The 21,132-nt window shown below is 45.0% G+C and overlaps 1 protein-coding gene across 4 annotated transcripts in view; it reads left to right on the top strand.

Moving 5' to 3' along the window:
- LOC144597835 (roquin-1-like) overlaps positions 1-21,132 on the top strand; it is a 98,787-nt gene that overhangs the window by 18,896 nt on the left and 58,759 nt on the right. For all 4 annotated transcript variants that reach the window (XM_078407479.1, XM_078407476.1, XM_078407477.1 and 1 more), the window contains exon 3: positions 15,309-15,635. In XM_078407479.1, coding sequence (XP_078263605.1) covers positions 15,405-15,635 — 231 coding nt within the window. In that variant the 5' untranslated portion in view covers positions 15,309-15,404. The remainder of the gene's footprint in view (positions 1-15,308; positions 15,636-21,132) is intronic.

The raw sequence follows: 21,132 nt of genomic DNA, 5'->3' as shown, positions 1-21,132 counted from the left end.
TGGAGGACTGATGGAATGGAACAGTCTCTGAAGACAAAGAGCAGAGAGGCCTACAGTGAACTCCTGGTTCTAGTGTGTTGCACACTGGTACTTTTTACAGGGTTTTGGGCCCAGGCACGTGGCTGTTTTAACCTCAGACAAGCAACTTTTCTCTCTGAAACTTTCAAGGCTCTGGTTACAGCTGGAGAAGAGTTCACCTGGCAGCGGGCCCAGTGACATAGTAAATAGGTGTTGGAGTGGGGTGAGAGCTGAACAGTCACTGACTTGAGCTGGGAGCTGCAAATAAAAATGTCTTTGTTAACCAGACCCTTGAATATCTCAATAAACTTGCCAGTACTCCTGCCCTTGTGTGTGGAAGTGCTGAGGGTAGTATTATTAATATCCACGTTACACTGCAAGATTATTTGAATCTATAAACAAGGTAGGTTTGGATTGATATGGGGAATCATGGTGTTGTTACTACAACCATAGCAACTCCACTGTCAGCATGCTGCATCTTTCGATTGTTGGTTCTCTGTATGTGTTTGAGGGAAGATGGTGGAGTGGGTGCTTTTTAATCTACACAAATGGGTTGTTTTCACTCGAGTTCTGTGTTCAAGGATTATGCTCAGCCTGTGTCAGTTTGTGTCGGTTTGCCTGGCACATTGAATTCTCCGCAATATTACAGCATCTGCAGTTCCTTGTGTCTCTGGTGTCAGTGTGTGTGTGTGTGCCAGCGATGCTTGGTCTTGTGTTTGAAACTTGGGAGTGTGCATTTCTCTTGCTTGTGTGTCAGACCTGTATTCAGCCCTGAGTTTGTATGTATCAGTGTACTCCAATCTGCATTTATAATTTGCATTTTGCTCAGTTCCTGTTATTGCGTAGAAACTCTGCTCATTGCTGCCATCTTAGCATGTGAAGACTGTGCCAGACCTAATATTAACACCGAGAGGTTGGGTTTGATGGTTGCTCCTATGTTAGTGACGAATATAGACTACATTTAATCCTGTACAATGGTGTGTGGATGCTTTGTTCAGTCCTGTACCAATGTAAAAGCTGTGCTGTTGTGTAAAGGGAACAAGTGTTTCCATGCAATTGACAGTGGCTGTTCTGTCCCCTGTGCAGGTCCACTGGATGATGTGTATTAGTATCCTCAGTATGTTGAATGTGTGCAGGTCCATTATTAAAGTGTAGAGGCAGCAAAGGGTCTTGTGTGGGATGTGAAAGGTCATGTTAGTACGTGGAGACTATACTTGGTTAGTGTAGGCTGCACTCGGCCTGCTGATATATGGAGGCCAGGTTTTGTCTGGTCAGGGTTCCCTTCGACTGGTCTGCATTGGCTGCATTTGTTTCTGTTAGTGAGTGGGTGCTGTGTTGGCTTGGTGCTGTGTTAGAGTATACAGGCTATGTTACCTATGAGTGATAGTAGGGCACAGGCCCAGGCTTTGTCTAAAAGCAGTGCACCACCCTTGGTTCACTGCTTGACACCCCTATTAGAGGGTTTGTAGATTGTTTGGTGCTATATATAATATGCGCTCAGATTACTGTTAGTGAGTGAAAACTGTGCTTGGTCGCATGTTACTATTGAGCCTGTCCTGTATCAGTGAATGGAGGCTGTGATCAAACCTGTGTCAGCTGGTAGAGATTGAGTATGGTGCTGCCTTAAGAGTGTGACAATTGAGCATGAACCCAATTGAGTATGTGGAGGTTGTGCCCAGGCCCTGGTCAGTGAGTGCAGCACTGCTCAGTCCCATGTTATGTGCAGGCTCTGCCTCACCCATTGTTAGTTTGTGGGGTGTATACTCATGTCACTGTCATTGTACAGGTGGTGCCTGGACTCTAGGTAATGTGCAGAGGCAGTGTCTGGCCAATTGTTTGCTTTTGAAGACTGTGTTTGGTCTTGTGTTGGTGTGTGAAGATTGAACATCATCCAGTGTTATTGGGTGGTGGATTTCTTAATCTTCTAGTGCGGTGTGAAGGGAGTGCCCAGCCATCTTGTCAGTGTGTGACAGTGCAGTCCCGTCTGACGCAATGTGTGGCAGAACTATCCGGTCCTGCATCTGTGTCTGGCGACGTCGCCCGATACTGCCTCTATACTGAGATGCTCAGTCTGGTCCTGCCTCTCTTGACCTGCACAGTCTGGTCCTGCATATCCTGACCTGCACAGTCTGCTCCTGCATCTCCTGACCTGCACAGTCTGGTCCTGCATCTCCTGACCTGCACAGTCTGCTCCTGCATCTCCTGACCTGCACAGTCTGGTCCTGCATCTCTTGACCTGCACAGTCTGGTCCTGCATCTCCTGACCTGCACAGTCTGCTCCTGCATCTCCTGACCTGCACAGTCTGGTCCTGCATCTCTTGACCTGCACAGTCTGGTCCTGCATCTCCTAACCTGCACAGTCTGCTCCTGCATCTCCTGACCTGCACAGTCTGGTCCTGCATCTCTTGACCTGCACAGTCTGGTCCTGCATCTCCTGACCTGCACAGTCTGCTCCTGCATCTCCTGACCTGCACAGTCTGGTCCTGCCTCTCTTGACCTGCATGATCTAGTCCTGCGTCTGTGTGGAGCTCCACAGTCCAGTCTCAAATCTGTGTTGAGCTACACAGTTCTGCCCTGTGCCTGTGTTGAGCTGCACAGTCCGGACCTGCGTCGGTGTTGTGCTGCGCATTCCAGTCTTGCGTCTGCTTGGTGGCACAGTGTGATTCCGCACACCTGCAGCAGGCAATCAAAGGCACTGGAAAAATACCACCATCTCCGTCTTCACAAAATCCTGCCAATGCGCTGGAAGGATAAGCAAACTAACACCTCCCCTTCTAATTTAACTTAAGTTAAGAGAAACAGCACAATCCAGTGGATTCCCGGAATGGCGGGACTGTCATATGTTGAAAGACTGGAGCGACTAGGCTTGTATACACTGGAATTTAGGATGAGAGATCTTATCGAAACGTATAAGATTATTATGGGGTTGGACACGTTAGAGGCAGGAAACGTGTTTCCAATGTTGGGGGAGTCCAGAACAAGGTTTAAGAATAAGGGGTAGGCCATTTAGAACTGAGATGTGGAAAAACTTTTTCAGTCAGAGAGTTGTGAATCTGTGGAATTCTCTGCCTCAGAAGGCAGTGGAGGCCAATTCTCTGAATGCATTCAAGAGAGAGCTAGATAGAGCTCTTAAGGATAGCGGAGTCAGGGGGTATGGGGAGAAGGCAGGAACGCGGTACTGATTGAGAATGATCAGCCATGATCACATTGAATGGCGGTGCTGGCTCGAAGGGCCGAATGGCCTCCTCCTGCACCTATTGTCTATTGTGCTATGACAGACAGACTGCAAGCCCATTTAAATGCATTAGTGCTATTGCCACATACGACAGTAATGGGAAATGCCGATGACAGTAGAGGTCCCAAACCCACGGCCTACATTAACAGTGAGCACAGTACATCAAAGCACCAGGGACACCTCCATGATTGATGGGGCAGCCTACGAGTAAGAACTAAAGACCGGGGTTACAACCTCCCCTCTCAAGCATCTTCTTGGATAATGTAGAAAATAAGATTTAGGACTAATGGAAAGGTTGCTTTACCGAAGGAACACGAGTAAATAACTCAGCGGGACAGGCAGCATCTCTGGAGAGACATGCGGGAATGTTGTGTACTGTGTTTCACAAAGACATGGCTCATCCCCAGATATCCAGTTTCAGCCCACCAGCCCGAAGGTTTCTCGATCCATCGCCTTGACCAGTGGCAATCATCAGGAAAAGCGAAAACCGGTGGTACCTGCCTCATGGTAAACTCCTCCTGGTGCTCAGACTTGTTAAAATCCTGCTCTCCGAACCTGGAACATCCAGCAGTGAAGTGTCGTCCTATTCTACCTCCCTAAGGAATTAATCTCCATCGTCGTGACTGCAGCGAGACATATGTTCAGCACTGGAATAGTCAACAAATGCCAAACAGCAGACCCCCGACGCCTTTCCCATCGTAGCCGGGGACATCAACAAGGCCAATTTGAAGAACTCACTTCCTAACTACCACTGTCTGCAGCATCAGAGGATCAAACTCTCTTGACCATTGTTACTCCCCCATCAAAGCCCATCCCTCAACCTTTGTAAAATCAGACCAGCTGGCTGTGCTCCTTCGTCCTGTGAATAGGCTGTGTACTGCAGGACATAGATCTAACGGAGAGGATTGCACGGAGCTGGTCAGGGGAGACCTGGCCCAGCCCACCATTCAACCGATGGAGTTCTATATCAGCCTGTGTTAAAGCACCTCTGTGTGTCCTTAGCTATTTCACAATAACATTCATGCTCCTCTTAAAACTGTTTGCTTGCAAAACCATCATATTTGTAAGCAATGCATTCCAGGTCATAACCACACATTGCATTGAAAAGGTTTTTCCTCATTCCTACTTTGCGTCTGTACCCTAAAGGTATAAATCTGTATCCCCAGTCTTCAAAGCACACTAATCAGAACAGTTTTCCTCCATTTACCCTCAACCACTGAAGATCTTGCATGCATCAATCACATCTGTGTGTGAGCCCGTGCTTGTTCTTGTAATATTACATCAGGGAATATTGATTCCATGTTAATGTCCGGAGAGGCTGCTCAATTATGTGCTGTTAGTCATAGAATAGTAGTACAGAAACAGGCTCTTCAGTATACCATGTCCATTGTACTTACCTATGCCAGTCCCATTTATCCATATTTGGTCCGTGGCCTTCTGTATCTTGGTGACTCAGTTGTTTGTCTTGGTACTTCTTAAATGTTGTGTGAGTACCTCTCCACCTCCTCATTCCAGATTTCAAAACATTCTGATTTAAAGAATGGTCCCTCGGGTGGCACGGTAACACAGTGGTAGAGTAGCTGCCTTATAGCGTGGGAGACCTGGGTTAGATCCTGACTACGCGTGCTGTCGGTATGGAGTTTGTTTATTTTCCGCGTGATTGTGTGGGTTTTCCACAGTTGCTCCAGCTTCCTCCTACACTCCAAAGATGTACAGGTTTGTAGGTTAATTGGCTTTGGTAAAGATTGTAAATTGACCCTCGTGCGTAGGATAGTGCTAGTGTAAACGGGGATCGCTAGTCGGCGCGGACTCAGTGGGCAAAGATCCTTTTTCCGCACTGTATCTCTAAACTAAACTAAACTCAGATCCCCTTTAAATATTTTAACTCACCTTAAACCCATTCCCCTCGTGTTTTAATCATCCGCATTGTGGGGGAAATATTCTTGCTACCTAACTTGTCTATCCCCCTCATAATGTTATCTGTCTATCAGGTTATCCTCCCAGCCGCCTACTCTCCAAACAAACTTGGCTTCTCCACGTAACTGAAATGTTCCATCCTAGGCGAATCTCACCATCCTGGTGAATCTTTCCTGCATTCTTTCCCTGCAATCACATTCTACTTTAGTGTGAAATACATGCAATGCTCCAGGTGTAGGCAAACAATGTTTTATAAAGTTGTTACAAGACGTCCCAGTTCTTATGTTAGTGTGCACTCTGTCCTATATCCTGTGTTGCAGGTGGATGCTTTGCTATGGCAGTCTGGCAGACTGTGTTAGAGTATAGAGTGTGTGTTCAATTTCAGATTAGTAGTTGCAGGCTCAACTCCATCCTCCATTAGTGCCAAAGGTTATGCTCAATAACACGTGAGGGACATGCTTAGTCTTGGTATGTCAATGCAGCACTTTGTTCCACATTTGAATGTGCTTCATGGTTCTGCAGAGGTGTCTGAAGGCGGTGTGTAGCTCCACTTCGGAGCTAGGGATTGAGTGCCTCCTCAATGAGGTAACTTTGCAAAAGATATGCTAACGTCTGCTCCCACGTGATCCCTCCACTGGTCACATCTTCCTATCTGTTCCACCTTCTGCAGCGACCGCTCCCTCAGGAACTCCTTGGTTCACTCATTCCTTCCCACCCAAACCACCCCTCCCCGGTACTTTCCCCTGCAACCACAGAAGATGTAACACCTGTCCCTATATCTCCTCCCTCGCCTCCATCCAGGGATTCCAGCAGTCCTTCCAGGTGAGACAGAGGTTTGCATGTAGGTCCTGCAACCTCATCTACTACATCCAGTGCTACCAATGTGGCCTCTCGTACATTGGCAAGACCAAGCACAGACTCAGTGACCGTTTTGCCGAACACTTGTGCTCGGTCTGCCAAGGCCTACTAGATCTCACGGTTGCCAACCATTTTAACACCTCTTTCTGGTCCATACCTTTCTGTCCTGAGCCTCCTCCATTGCCAGACTGAGGCCACATGCAGACTGGGGGAACACCACCTTATATTACTTGCAACCCAACGGTTTCAAGCGTGGAGTTCTCCAGTGTTAGGTTACTTCACAATCTCTTCCCCTAAATTCCACATCCCCCTTTCTTCCCATTCCCCCCCCCCCTGTATTCCACCTGAGTCTCAGCTATTTCTTCCCTCCACCTCTCCTTACCTTACTTTCCTTCCTCTTGCTTCACAATTTGTAACTCATCAATTCTTTTGTCTCACACCGGTCTGTTCATCTCTGTCATTTGTCCAACCATCTGCCTATCAATCCCACACCTCTGTCCTGCCCCTCCTCTCTTCCAGCTTTCTTTCCGCCCCCCCCCCACAACCAAACTGAAGTAGATTCCCAACTTAAAACGTCACCTAGCTATGTTCTCCAGAGATGCTGTCTAACCTGCTGAGTAACTCCACACTCTGCTTTTGTAAACCAGTATCGGCTGTTCCTTGTTTCTTCATATTATCATTGCTGTTCAACACCTAAACAGGAAATAGTATAGCTGGTGTGTAAAACTGTGAGACCAGTCGTGTGCACACGCACGCACTCTCGCTCACACACCCAACACAATTTGGAACTAAGCACAGTCAATGCAGATTAATACAGAAGCAAGAACAGCAACCACTTACTAACAGGATCTGGAGCACAGACAGGTAGGCAACACATCATTGCGCTGGGGAAGAAGCAGAGGAGAATTTGTCTTGGAAGGAGCGTTGCAGTGATGGGGACACTGGATAGGCATGCTTTGTTTTCTTTGGAGCGGAGGAGACTGAGTGGTGATCTAATACAGGTGTCGAGAGTAGGAAAGGTGGGCGTCCACCAAAGGCGGATGAGAATCATTCCATCACACAACAATGTGCCTTGTAGATGGTGGATATGGTTTAAAGCACTAGGAGTTGATTCAGTCATCACAGTACATCCAGTCTGACCTACTGTAATCTCAGTATTTATGTGGATGATCTAGTTCTGCTTCTGAATAATGATGACTACCGAGATGTGACAATAGGAATTTACTGCAGGATGCATGATGTGATGTATTTTGGCAGGAGCGATGGAGAAGAGTATTGTAGACTGACTGGGACAGTTCTAAAGTGTATTTAGGCACAGAAGCACCTGATGATTGATTTCATCATTTTGGGAAAATAGTTTTTGGGGAGTTTTGGCTTCTTTGGCACAATTTATTGCCCATTCCTAACTGCGCTTGAACAGGTGGTGGTGATCTGCTTTCCTAAACACCGCAGGCTTTCTGGTGAAAATGCTCTCAAGATGCTATGAATAGTGAGTGCCAGAATATAGAACTAGCAAAAGTGAAGTGAAAGAGTTAATGACTATTAACCTTGCATGATGGGATGCTTGGCCGTTGTCTGCAAACCTGTTCGTATGCTTGTGGAGCTTCTATATTGTTGAAAGTGGAGGAATGCTAATTGCTCATAAGGATGTGTCTGGTAGCTGAAACTTACAATCCCTGGAAACCACAGAAATAATAAAATGGTAGAATGAATGAACAGGATGAACCTGAACTTTGGGTCCTGAATAGCTGATGTTTGCAAAATTGCACCAGGCACGATATGACCATGTGATTCCTAAAGCTTGTTCGGCGGTATATCCTGTTTTCCCTGGGAAGAATGTCTGGGAAAGACGATGGACAATGCTCTCCCTAAGATTAGGACGTGGTTAACTGTTGACTACTTGTGGGAATGTGTAAACAAGACCTTCTGTGGTATGATAAGGATCCTTACCTTCGACTAATGACTTATTGTATGGAATGTTTTATGACTGAAGGGTGTCATTTTGTGATACAGTTTGTGATTGATTTGAAGGAAATGTTGTGTTAAACATTCTTGCTGCAAATTCTGTAAAAAAAATGCTGTATCTTTGAGTGGAAGCAAGGGGAGTGCTGAGTCTGGTCATACACCCTTAGCACTGATCCCCCCCACTCCCGTCTGACGATAATTAAAGCTTTGCTTGGTTTACCTTTAACTGTTTATGTTATTGTCAGTTTTAAGAACCGAACTTTAACAGAAGGACTTGCAGTATATTTCCTCACGTAAAATACAGAATGCTGAAGTTACTCAGTGGGTTAGGCAATATCTCTGGAGAATGTGAAGAAGGGCGCCCAAACTGAAATGTCACCTATCCATGTTCTCCAAAGATGTTGCTTGACCTGCTGAATTACTCCACTACTTTGTGTTTTACTCAAGATTACCCCGTCAGCAGTTCCTTGTGTCTCCAGTATATTTCCTTGTCAGGATTATATGGAATTTGGAGATCCTGAAGGTTGTGATGTTCCGATGCACGTATTGCCCATGTTATTTTGCATGGTAGAGATCAAAAGTTAGGGAAGTGGTGTTGGAGTAGTTTATGCAAATAACTGTAGGGAGTTTAGTTGAAGATTCACACTGCAACCACTGTGCACTAGTCTTGAAGAGAATGATTTATTTAGGGTGGTCGATAAGATGCCAATCATATGGGCTATTTATCCTGAATGATGTTGAGCTTCCTAAACATTTTTGAGCTGAACTCGTCCGAGTCACAGAAGAAGGCAGTGGAGGCCAATTCTCTGAATGCTTTCAAGAGAGAGCTAGATAGAGCTCTTAAGGATAGCGGAGTCAGGGGGTATGGGGAGAAGGCATGAACGGGGTACTGATTGAGAATGATCAGCCATGATCACATTGAATGGCGGTGCTGGCTCGAAGGGCCGAATGGCCTACTCCTGCACCTATTGTCTATTGTCTAAGATCATTGCATTACACCAGCAACGTGTTAGAGTGTCAGGAGGAGAATCACTCGCCACAGGACATGCAGTCCAACCTGCTGCTGTGACCCCTGCATTTATTTGGATGATCAGTTATGCTTCTGGACAAAGATGACAACCAAAGTATGGATGGTGGGGCTTTGGGCGATGATAATCCCATTGATTATCAAGGGTAGATGATTAGGCTCTCATGTTAGAGATGACCAATGCCTGGTACTTCTGTGGCATTTGCCATTTATCAACCCATGCCTGAACATTGGCTGAATGTTACCAGGTGAGAGCATGTGCTACTTAATTTGTAGAAGATAGTGTTACAACAACAGAAATGGTGCAGACATAAAACCGTACAGGGCCACAGAAAGGTAGATTGGAAGATTAGTAATTTATCCTTAGCACTGGAGAGTTATATTCAGGAGTGTGATAACAGTGGGGAAGAGGTTGTTATTGAATCTGTTGTATGTTTTTTCAAGCTTTTGTATCCTCCGCCCAACGGGAGTGCCAAGAAAAGAGATTGACCAGGGTGTGAATAGTCCTTGATTATGAGGACGCATGAAATAAAGATTGTCAGTGGTGGTAGATAGCATAGGTTTGCATGCATGCATGTAGGCTGCGTATACAACTCTCTGTAATATCTCGCGATCTTGGGCAATGCATTTGCCATGCCAAGCTGTGATGCATTCAGATCGTTTGCTTTCTGTGGTGCATTTGTAGAAATTCTTCAGCCATTGGAGACCTGCTGCATTTCTTTAGCCTTCTGAGGAAGCAGAGGCATTAGAATGGGCTATAGCATCAATGTGGTTTATGTGAGCTGTGACTCCAACCGTCGCAGTTTCTTTTTCTTGGTGTCCAGTGATTTTTGTTTACCAAGACTCTTTGATGCCACACATGGTCAGATGCTGCCTTGATATCGAGGACAGCTCATTTTACCTCTGAAATACAGCTCTTGAATTCATGTTTCGACCAAGGCTAAGTGAAAGGGAAATGGGAGATTGAATATGATATGGAAAATTCTAAAATTTCCTGCTTTGGAAGAAAATGGTGGAAAAACAGAGTAAATGGTGAGAAATTGGAACGGTATTGGTATTCAGAGAAACTGAGATTCCATGAATCACTGAAAGTTAACATGCAGGCACAGGAAGGCATATGGTATGTAAGTAAACATCTTCATCTTAAATATGTTTGAGTACAAGAATAAAGATGCATGACAAATATATGGAGTCCAGGTGAGACCTAGCCAGGTCTGGCTTCCATGCCCAAATTAGGTTAGTTTTAGTTTAGAGATACAGCACGGAAACAGGCCCTTCGACCCACCGAGTCTGTGCTGACCAGTGATCTCCGTACACTAACACTATCCTACATACTAGGGACACTTTATAACTTTTACCAGAGCCAATTAACAAACAAACCTGCTCGTCTTTGGAGTTTCGGAAGAAAAAGGGGCACCCAGGGAAACCCCACATAGTCACAGGGAGAAGGTACAAACTCCGTACAGGCAACACTAGTAGTCAGGATCAAACATGGGTCTCTGGCGCTGTAAGGCAGCAACTCTACCGTTGTGCCACCATGCTGACCCTAAGTGACAAAAAGGAATGGAGCAGCGGTTTGTTAAGTAGATTTCTGACATGGTGGAGAGATTGTCTTCTTAGGAGTAATTCAGCAATGTTGGCCTATTCTGAATTTGGAAGAATGAGATTTATGAAATGGGTTTTGACAGGAATGATGTTTCCCCTGGCAGAGCTATAGGAAGAACCAGGGGTCACAAGTTTCCAACTAGGCAGTCACCCACTCAGGGCAGAGATATGAGGACATTTCTTGAAGGTGTTAAGTTTGGGGAATTCTCTAATTGGGGGCTATGCAGTCTCACTGGCTTATTCAAAGCAGTGATTCATGGATGCTTGGATTTTAAAGCCATCGTAGAAGATGAGGACATTATAGAAATGAGGCATTGTAGTAATTGTACAGCTGTCATCTTAAAGACGAAAAAGACGTGGGGGCCAAATGATGGTAATTGGAAATCAAGTGTTAATTGGCAGGTTTGGATGTGTCTTGTATTTTTTATGAACAGGACATCCTTGAGCCATTTTCCAGATTGCAAATAGTTGCCAGAGTTGCAGCTATACCAAAGAAAGGCGCAAAGTGTTGGAGTAACTCAGCCGGTCAGTCAGCATCTCTTGAGAAAAAGGATGGGTGAGGTCGGGACCCTTCAGACTGACCCGAAATGTCATCCATCCTTTTTCTCCAGTGATGCTGCTTGATCCGCTGAGTTACTCCAGCAGTTTGTGTCTATCTTTGGTATACACCAGCATCTGCAGTTCTTTGTTTCTATATTGTAACTATACCCTAGCTAGAGCAGTGGTTAGTTTTGGAGAGTAGGTCTTCATGGTATCAGGATGGTATCAGGTCTAATAACTCTCTCTTTATCCACTACTTTGAGCTATTTAGTTTAGTTTAGTTTAGTTTAGAGATACAGCGCGGAAACAGGCCCTTTGGTCCACCGTGTCCGCGCTGACCAGTGATCTCCACATATTCACACTATCCTACACACACTAGGGACAATTTTTACATTTACCAAGCCAACTTAGCTAGGTTGGTACAGGTGTCCGAGATTATGGGGACAAGGCAGGAGAATGGGGTTAGGAGGGAGAGATAGAGCAGCCATGATTGAATGACAGAGTAGACTTGATGAGCCAAATGGTCTAATTCTACTCCTATTCCTGATGACCTACATACCTGTACGTCTTTGGAGTGTGGGAGGAAACTGAAGATCTCGGAGAAAACCTATGCAGGTCACGGGTGGAACGTACAAACTCCATACAGACAGCACCCGTAGTCGGGATCGAACCCGGGTCTCCGGCGCTGCAAGCACTATACCGCTGCGCCTCCGTACTGCCCTTAAGGCATGGAATGAATCGAAACGACTTCCATGATGGGGGTTTCAGGAAAGGTGGAGATGGATCAGCCATTCAGCACAACGTGCGTAGATGTTTGAAAGTGTCAGGATACATTGAGAGAAGAGTTAACAAAACATATAGAATCTTAGTTCTCATAAATATGGAAATTGAGTACAAAAGAGAGGAAGTTAGGCAGACCTCAGACCTTTGTGTAAAACTCTGCTCGGTCACAACTGTGGTTTTGCAACCAGTTCTGCCGTCAAAAAATGAGGAAAGACGTGAAGGTCTTTGAGAGAGAAGTCAGAGAAATGGTAAAGCAAGAAAACAAGTCAACAGTTGTTTGGATCCAGGGAATCCGCTATCTAGTCCCATCAGCCCAACAATTGCTGATTTTCTCCCGATCTAGGGTAAAATATCAAGGAGCGTGCAGCTGATGAACATTCTCATCAGCCTGTGTTGCTGCTTGGCCTCATTCCTTTGTCTCAACGGTGTTCACATCATTACAGCCTTTAGCCTTGCCAGTCATTGATGACTTTTTTTCCAGAATGATTAATGAAAGTTTATGACTTCTGATATCCTTGTGGTAGTTTCCTTTTCTGATTTGGGTTATCTGTCATTTTTAAGTCACTTGGTAGCATTGTCCGTTTAGCTGTTGCATTATAACTCTATCTGTTTATCATATCTCAGTTTGTCGATTAGCATTCTTGTGCTGTGTCTGCGTTTGCTCCTATTTTCTGCCATCTCTGATGATCTGCCGGTCCAAGCAGCTAGCTCTTCTCCCTGTGGGACGGCTGTATCCCCCAATCATTCAAATATACCTGATGTGTTAAATGGCAAATCTGCTATGACCTTCATAAAACAAAAGTTAACCCATGGATTTTCGGACAAATGACCAAAGCTGGTTAAGCAATTATCTTGAAGAAGATGGAGAAGTTTGGAAGAGGGATACCAGACCTTGAAACAAGGCTGGAGGGGGTTACTGAGCCAAGAAGGTGCAAGACCACTGGCACAGATACAGATGAAGTTGTAAAGCTTCAGCGCACTGGGAATAGGTATATGTCAATGAGCACCCAGTGCTCAGTCCCAGCCTAGCTTCTTGGCGATCGTCAACAGCTAAACCTCGCTTCAGCTGGAAGCTGTATTTGTGACCCTGAACCACAGAAGGTGAAAGTAAAGGGACAGGTGAGCTCTTTCCAGATGGAGCCAGACAATTGCTGCTTCCTGTCACTTCTCCCCACCTCTCGCTTTCTTACCTCACTGTCTTTGTCTCTTGCTCTGTTCCAATACGGCTTAGTGCAAGCTTAAAGATCGGAATTTCATCTTCCAGGCAAGCGCATAATGACCAGATTGAATGTGGCTTTAATTTTTAACAGAGATTGTGTATCACAAACATAACTTTGGGTCCTTCCTTGTTGTACCCAGTAACCTCGACACAAATTCTATACTATCCCACTTTCACCACAGCTCCTCAATAGGAAAAAAGGGAAATAAGGAAAAAGGGAAATATAATACAGGAAGTATCAGTTACCCATTCCTTTACCAGACCACACCGACACACACATACTGCACAAAGGTGTAATATCGGGACAGATCAAACACTGTACTCCTGTGTTACACAGGGAGAGATCAATCACCAACAATACTATACCCCAGTGTTACACAGTGACAGACCAATCACTAATAGTACTGTACCCCAGTGTTATAGTGAGAGACAAATAACGAACAGTACTGTACGCTAGTGTTATACAGCGAGACACGTCCCCATCTGAACACCCCAGTATTATACAATGAGAGACCTCTCCCCACCAGTTCTGTACCCAGTGTTATACTGTGAGAGACACATCTCAACCAGCACTGTACCCTCGTGTCATACAGTGACAGATCTCTCCCCACTAGTCTAACCCTAATGTTATACATAGTCCCCACCAGTACTGTATTTCAGTGTTATGCAGGGATGGATCTGTCACCACCATTACTGTCCCCTAGTGTTCTAAACTGACAAACCTGGCCCCAGCAATACTGTACCTCTGCATCATGCCATGACAGGCCTGCCCCATCCATATTGGACCCCATTGTTATATGATAAACTGCCCTCTGACTGTTATACAGTGACATACTTATCCCCACCAGCGATGTATTCTAGTATTGTTCAGTAAGTCTGCCCTACTATTACTGTACCCCAATGTTATAAACTGACAGAGAAACAAGGAACCTGCAGATGTTGGTTTATAAACCATACAAACCTACAAGTGTGATTCTCCAGAGATGCTGCCTGACCTGCTGAGTTACTCCAGCACTTTGTCTTGTAAGCTGACAGACCTGTCCCCAGTAGTACTGTGCCCTTGTATTATTAATTGACAGATGCATCCCACCTGTACTGTCCCCTGGAATTAGACAATGACGGACCCGTTCCCACCAGTACTATACCTCAGTGTTATACACTGACAGACCCACAGGCCAGTACTGTACTCTGTTTTCTGGCTCTGGTTCCCTTGCCCAAGGTACAATCCTTTCTCTGAGTCTCCCTAGACCATTTTAAGGAGTTGTGGCCTTCCTGCATGAACTTTGTGGTTTTACTAGAAATTTGAAATTTGCTACACACAATCATACAGGACTGTCACATTCAAGACCATTCTGGTCTGCTGGTAGCTCTATTCTGAATCTTAGATGGTTTCAATAACACTGTACAATTCCATGGTATTATCAGACGATAACTGCAGATGCTGGTACAAATCGAAGGTATTTATTCACAAAATGCTGGAGTAACTCAGCAGGTCAGGCAGCATCTCGGGAGAGAAGGAATGGGTGATGTTTCGGGTCGAGACCCTTCTTCAGACTGATGTCAGGGGGGCGGGACAAAGGAAGGCTTTATTATCCATGGTATTATCCTTGTCTGTCTCATTTAGTTTTGTTTTCTGCCCTTGTTCTTCCCCTTGCCTTCTCTTTAGTTATTTTAGTTTAGTTTAGAGATATAGCGTGGAAACAGGCCCTTCGGCCCACTGAGTCCGTGCCGACCAATGAACCCCGCACATTAACACTACCCTACATTAGGGAAAATTTTACATTTATATCAAGGTAATTAAACTACAAACTTGTACGTCTTTGGGGTATGGGAGGAAACCGAAGATATCGGAGAAAACCCACGCAGGTCACAGGGAGAAGGTACAAACTCCATGCAGACAAGACCCGCAGTCAGGATCGAACCCGGGTCTCTGGAGCTGCAAGGCAGCAACTGTACCGCTGCACAACTGTGCCGCCATATTGAGTATGGATAATTAAAATAAATAAATGTGTGTCTTTCTGTTTGAGCCTGTGTGCAAGCGCTTGTGTACATACACATGTACTCCAACTGATGTGCAAAGTCAGTTAAAGACTATCCATGACACCATTTGACTAATTTATCTATTGATTTATTGATTGCAGATTGCAGATGATACACAATGAGCCTGGGACAACGATGATCACTCCCTGTTTCTGACAACCTGACCACTGGGATCTTCCCAATTACTCACTGCCACAATGCCTGTGCAGGCTCCACAATGGACGGACTTCCTCTCCTGCCCAATCTGCTGCCAGACCTTTGATGAGAACATTCGCAAGCCCATCAGCCTAGGCTGTGGACACACAGTCTGTAAGATGTGTCTCAACAAACTCCATCGCAAGGCTTGCCCTTTTGATCAAACCACTATCAACACAGACATAGACTTGTTACCTGTGAACTCTGCATTATTACAGCTGGTGGGAGCCCAGGTAAGAATTCCTCTCCATTTTTAAGTCTGCTTGTTTGCCTTAAGTTAACAGATAATGTCATTGAATCTGCTTAGACATGCTCCATAGGTTTTGTCACATTGCTGTAGCCTGGCCACTCCCACCACCGATTGTGTTATTAGCTTCACTTAGCACCACCCCCTCCCACTGCTTGTTACCCCATTGGAGGAGCCTAGACTAACAATTTTTCCTATTACCAGAGCTTTTCTAACAAAAGCATTAAATCAAAAATAGAAGAACGCAAGAAACTGCAGGTGCTGGAATCTTGACCAAAAAAAACTGATGGAGGAACTCAGCAGGTCAGGTAGCGGCTGTGGAGAGAAATGAGCAGACCACGCTTCTGGCCGGGACCTTCTTCAGACTGATTTATGGAGTAGGGGGGAGAAAGCTGGGAAAGAGACCTAGGGTTAGGGCAATGCCTAGCACGTGATAGATGGATACAGCTGAGCAGAAGGGGGGGGGGGGGGGGGGTTGATTGGCAGATGGGTGCAAATAATGACACAGGCTAGAGGTGAGATGGAGACAAAAGAGTGTTAGATATGATATGAAAGGAGGAGTGAAATGGAAAGACAGAGAGATATTGGCAGAAAAGGTTGGGTGGAGGGGGAATAAAAAGGGAAATGAGGGGTTCGGAGTAGGGAGAGATGGAAGATGAGTGGAAGGAGGATGGGAAAGGAGCTGGATGACACGGTGGTGGGGGAAATGTTTGCGCACCAGGGGCAAAAAAAGAGAAGTTGGAGGGTCAGAGGATTTCAACGTTGCTGTAGAGGTAGAGTTGCTGTTTTACATTGCTCGGGACCTGTGTTCGATCCTGACTACAGGTGCTGTCTTTACGGAGTTTGTACGTTCTCCCTGTGACCGTGTGGGTTTTTCTCCAGGTGCTCCGGCTTCCTCCCACATCCCAAAGACGTACAGGTTTGCAGGTTAATTGCCTTCGGTGAGATCGTAAATTGTTCCTAGTGTGTCCCTCCCATTCAATCGTTACACCTTCCAGCAAAACACCTTCTTCAATAATTTGGTTTCCCCGCATAGGATCTGTTCAATCCGAGTGCTCCTCAACTTACGATGTGGTTACGTTGCGAGAAACCCATCGGAAACCGAAAATATCGTAAGTCGAAATGCATTTAATACACCTGATCACGTGGCAGGAAGTGAGCTGTGGCTCGCTATGGGTCGCTGCTGTTTGCACCATAGCAAAGTTGAAGCATCGTAAGGCGGGGAGCATCTGTATCCACATCAGTCTTTGCAACATATTGTCTCTCCAAGTCTCAGTGTGTAACATGATGTTCAGTCCCTGTAACTTGCTGCGTAATGTAGTGTTCAGCCCTAGGTCTTCTGCATGTTGTGAGTGAGTCCCTGTAACACTCATTGTAACATTTCAATACTTGTAAGACATATTATCAAGAAATAATAGTGTTTTGTTTAACTTATTACTCAGTATAACACAGGTCAATATATAGATTTGTCAATTGGCAAGATTTTTGCATCTGAGTCATAAGATGTTGCGTACAAGGTCCACTACTGAGATATGAACATAAAATGAAGGCTGCAAATCAGTGCTACATAATGGTGCAATCATTGAAAGAAAGTGGGCATAAACAACGCCATGGTAACATTTCACAGTGGCACAGCAGTATGATACGCATTGATCCGACCAGTATTTATCTGTTAATAAACATCAATAAAACATTTTACTATGTGCTGTTTGTGGGAACAATGCTTTGTGCAAATTGGTCTCCCTGTTTCCTGAATTATCACAGTGACAATACTTCAAAAGCTCTGCATTGGTTGTGAAATGTTCTAACTTGTCAGGAAGTTGTGAAAGATGCAAGCCTTTTTTAATATCACACGTAGCTCCCTATTTCAATAGTTCTCACTGTGTAACACACTTATCAGTTTATACAACACACTATAGCTATTCAGTCCACTCTTGTCCATCGAAAAAAGAGCACCTTTCTATATTGCTCCAAGCATACTGTGGAAAGATTTGCAGAAAGTTGCATGTTTCCCTCAAAATGATTTCATGTCAGCTGAATGATTCACTGGCTTTCAGACTTATAGTGTCCGTAAAGCAAGGCTGAAGTGGAATAGGACACCTAGAGACAGTGAGGGTGCAAATGACGCCAAGGATGAGATGTTTGCACAGTGTGTTATACTGACGCACGTGGTGCAAAGGGCTGTAGGAGAGCAGAGTCAGTGCCCATAACATCTGAATGCCTGTAGGAGTTATTTTCGGAGCTGCAGTCACTGAGTCACTGGAGACATTGGTGCCTGTTTATTCCTCTTCCTAGAACAACACTTAAAAGGGTCTCGACCCAATACGTCACCCATTCCTTCTCTCCAGAGACGCGGCCTGTCCCGTTGGGTAACTCCAGCATTTTGTGTCTACATGTTGTCTGTTTGATGACCACCAACTCACTCTGAGATTTCCTACACCTCCTTCTCTCTCCATGCCTCTGTACTTCCAGCCTCTGTACTTCCCAACTGTTTTTATGCTGACCAATGGAAATTTAAATAGCCATACACCACTCACCTCTAAAGCAATAATAGTGGGAATTATTCCCTTAAATCATTGTTAACGTGTAACTTTAATTTCATCTACCCTCTCATTCCAGCTCTCTTGATAGCCTACATGTAACAAAGGCATACATCCATTGTTAATGTCACTTCTTCTCTACATCACGTACCATTATCACCACACCTTCAGCAAGAGGAAATTACTTCTTATAGGACTCTCTACTCCTTTAAATAACCACTGGAAAAATCACCCTGTAAACTATCCTTTTGATCATAGGGTGTCCTCAGACCATTTGAGTGCTGGTGTAACAGCTCCCAGGCTGTGAAGCCCCCTGCCCTCTGCTGGAGGCAGTGTTTTCATTCACTGTGCAGTGGGTCTTGCTCCCACTTATTCTCCTGCTGTTCTCCTGCTCCTACTGTTCGCCTGCTGATTCTGGGAAAGCTGCAAGTGACACTGCCCTGTAACCAAATACAGGGTGGTGCACTAGTTGCACTGGTGACTTTGGAAAAAGTGCTGTATGATTTGGCCTTGCTAATGCCACCTTTAAGAATGGTATATATATATTTTTTAATATATATCAAAAAATACCTTATTCAGGTAGTAAATATTTACAAAACATATTTTTAACAACCCCATCCGACATTTCCGGAGGTTACACGTTCAATACAGGTATTCCTTTCCAAATTTACATTGAAATTTACAGTATCCCTTATTTGGAGGGGCGTCTCCACCACACCCTGCCCCCCCCCCCCCCCCCCCCCCATGTCCAGCAGCGGAAGGACCCTAGACTGTGGTCCTCCCCCACCGAGCCTTAGCGTTGGCTGCACCAAGCTTCAGTGCGTCCCTCAGCACGTACTCATGCAGTCTGCAGTGGGCCAGTCGGCAACATTCCCCGACGGACAGTTCGCTCCGCTGGGAGGTCAACAAAGCTATACATATTTCTTGTTAACCAAACAGATTAGCGGTGGTGGTAAATAGTTATTCAGAGAACAGGAAGGCTTCATCAGGCTCCTCTAGGTGCAGAACAAGGCTGAGGTGTCACAATCTGTCCTTTATAACTTTACACTGCCTCATACAGGGTGCTGACTTCCTGTGAGGTTGCAGGGATGATGGAGTTCAGATGCTGTTGCTGAAACGCTGAATGTTTTGCTTAAAGAACAGAGAAGTTCACCACTTGATTCAAAATAATGAGGAATTTGATAGATGAAGAATTTGTTTCTTCTAATTGCACAGCCAATAACCAGAAGGGAAAGTTCAAGCTAATTGCCAAAAAATAATCCACCGAGGCATTGAGAATTACTTTATCAAAGCTAATTGTACTGAATTAAAATATGTTGTGTGAAGGTGTAAGTGATCTCCACAGTAACTTTGAAAGAGCAATGTGAAATACTTTACATTGAAAGAATATGTCTACAGAGCTGTGAGGAACAGTGGAATTAATTGCGAAGCATTTAATGATGGCCCCAAGTGATCTCTTCTCCTGCGCTGCAAGACTCTGGGGCTTTCCAGTTCTAATTTTGGTTCAACTGTAGGAGGTTGGGGATTGGGTTTACACAGATCCCACAGGTGGCCAATACTTCTCAGCCTCATCCAAGTTAGTACCCTAGATGGTGAACGTCAGGGTGGATTGAAGCCAGACCCAATCGTATTCCCAGGAGACATGAGCAACAGCAGATGCTGGAATCTTGAGCAATGAACAAATTCTGGGTGAACTTAGCAGGTCAGGCAGCATCTGTGGAGGGAATGGACTGACATTTCAGAACGGGGTAGTCTGCAGGAGGGTACTGACCAGAAACGTCAATTGCCCATTCTCTCCACTGATACTGTCTGACCCATTGAATTCCTCCAGCAGTTTGATTTTTGCTCAATCCTGTTCCCAGCTGGGATCCACACGCACACACTTCTGAAGACGGTCATCATCAGCCACTAGCAAAGCGTAAACTCTTTCAGCAATGATGTCATGATACCACTTAACTCAGCAGACACCAGGTTTTGGGATTTATTGTCACAGCATAAATTGAGGAACTTTTTTGTATAAATTAGTCAATTTCCAAAGCACACAATGTAACTCACCCTTAAACGTAATAATAATGTCATGAGCAGAGAGAACACTGGTAAAGAGATGCGTGTTTATGTGGTGCATTTGGCCACTTAAGTGCATTCCAAAATATTTTACAGCTTCAAAATACTTTTAAAGTGTTGCACAGCAGTCAATTTGCATGTGACAAGCTTCCACTAACAAGAATGTGATGATCAACAAACCTCTAGATATGATGGTGGTTGATGGGTGAGTGTTGTCCGTCCTGAAGTTCAAATCCTGAATCTTGGAAATACAACTTTGGTATTCTTTAAATTCCGTTGAGAGGGGAGCTGGGGTTGTGGTTTTAGCATCAAATGTGAATGACAGACTCTCAGAGAGCAAGAACTCTCTCATTGCTGCCTCTCCAATAGTGAAGTGTCATCCTTGATTATAGCCTACACTGTCTAGACTTGATAATTTAACCTACAACTTCTGACTTATGGAGAGACCCTAACTGTGAAGACAAAACACAAACTGAAAGAGCTTTAACTATGCCTTCTTATAGAGTCATAGAGTCAAACAGCATGGAAACAGGCCCTTTGGCACAACGTGCCCAAGCTGAACAACATGCCCCATCTACACTAGTCCCACCTGCCCGCGCTTGGCCCATAACCCTCTAACACTATCCTATCCATGTACCTGTCCACATGTCTCTTAAATGTTATGATAGTACCTGCCTCAACTACCTCCTCTGACAGCTTGTTCCATACCTATCGCCCTTTGTGTAAAAAAAGTTACTCCTTATGTTCCTATTAAATCTTTCCCCCCTCGCCTTAAACCTAAGTCCTCTGGTTCTCAATTCCTCCACTCTGGGCAAAAGACTGTGCATTTACTCAATCGATTTCTCTCATGATCTTGCACACCTCCACAAGATCACCCCT

The sequence above is a fragment of the Rhinoraja longicauda genome, chromosome 11 (assembly GCF_053455715.1).
Source record: "Rhinoraja longicauda isolate Sanriku21f chromosome 11, sRhiLon1.1, whole genome shotgun sequence".
Taxonomy (NCBI): domain Eukaryota; kingdom Metazoa; phylum Chordata; class Chondrichthyes; order Rajiformes; family Arhynchobatidae; genus Rhinoraja; species Rhinoraja longicauda.
This window is presented reverse-complemented; position numbering and strand designations above follow the sequence as displayed.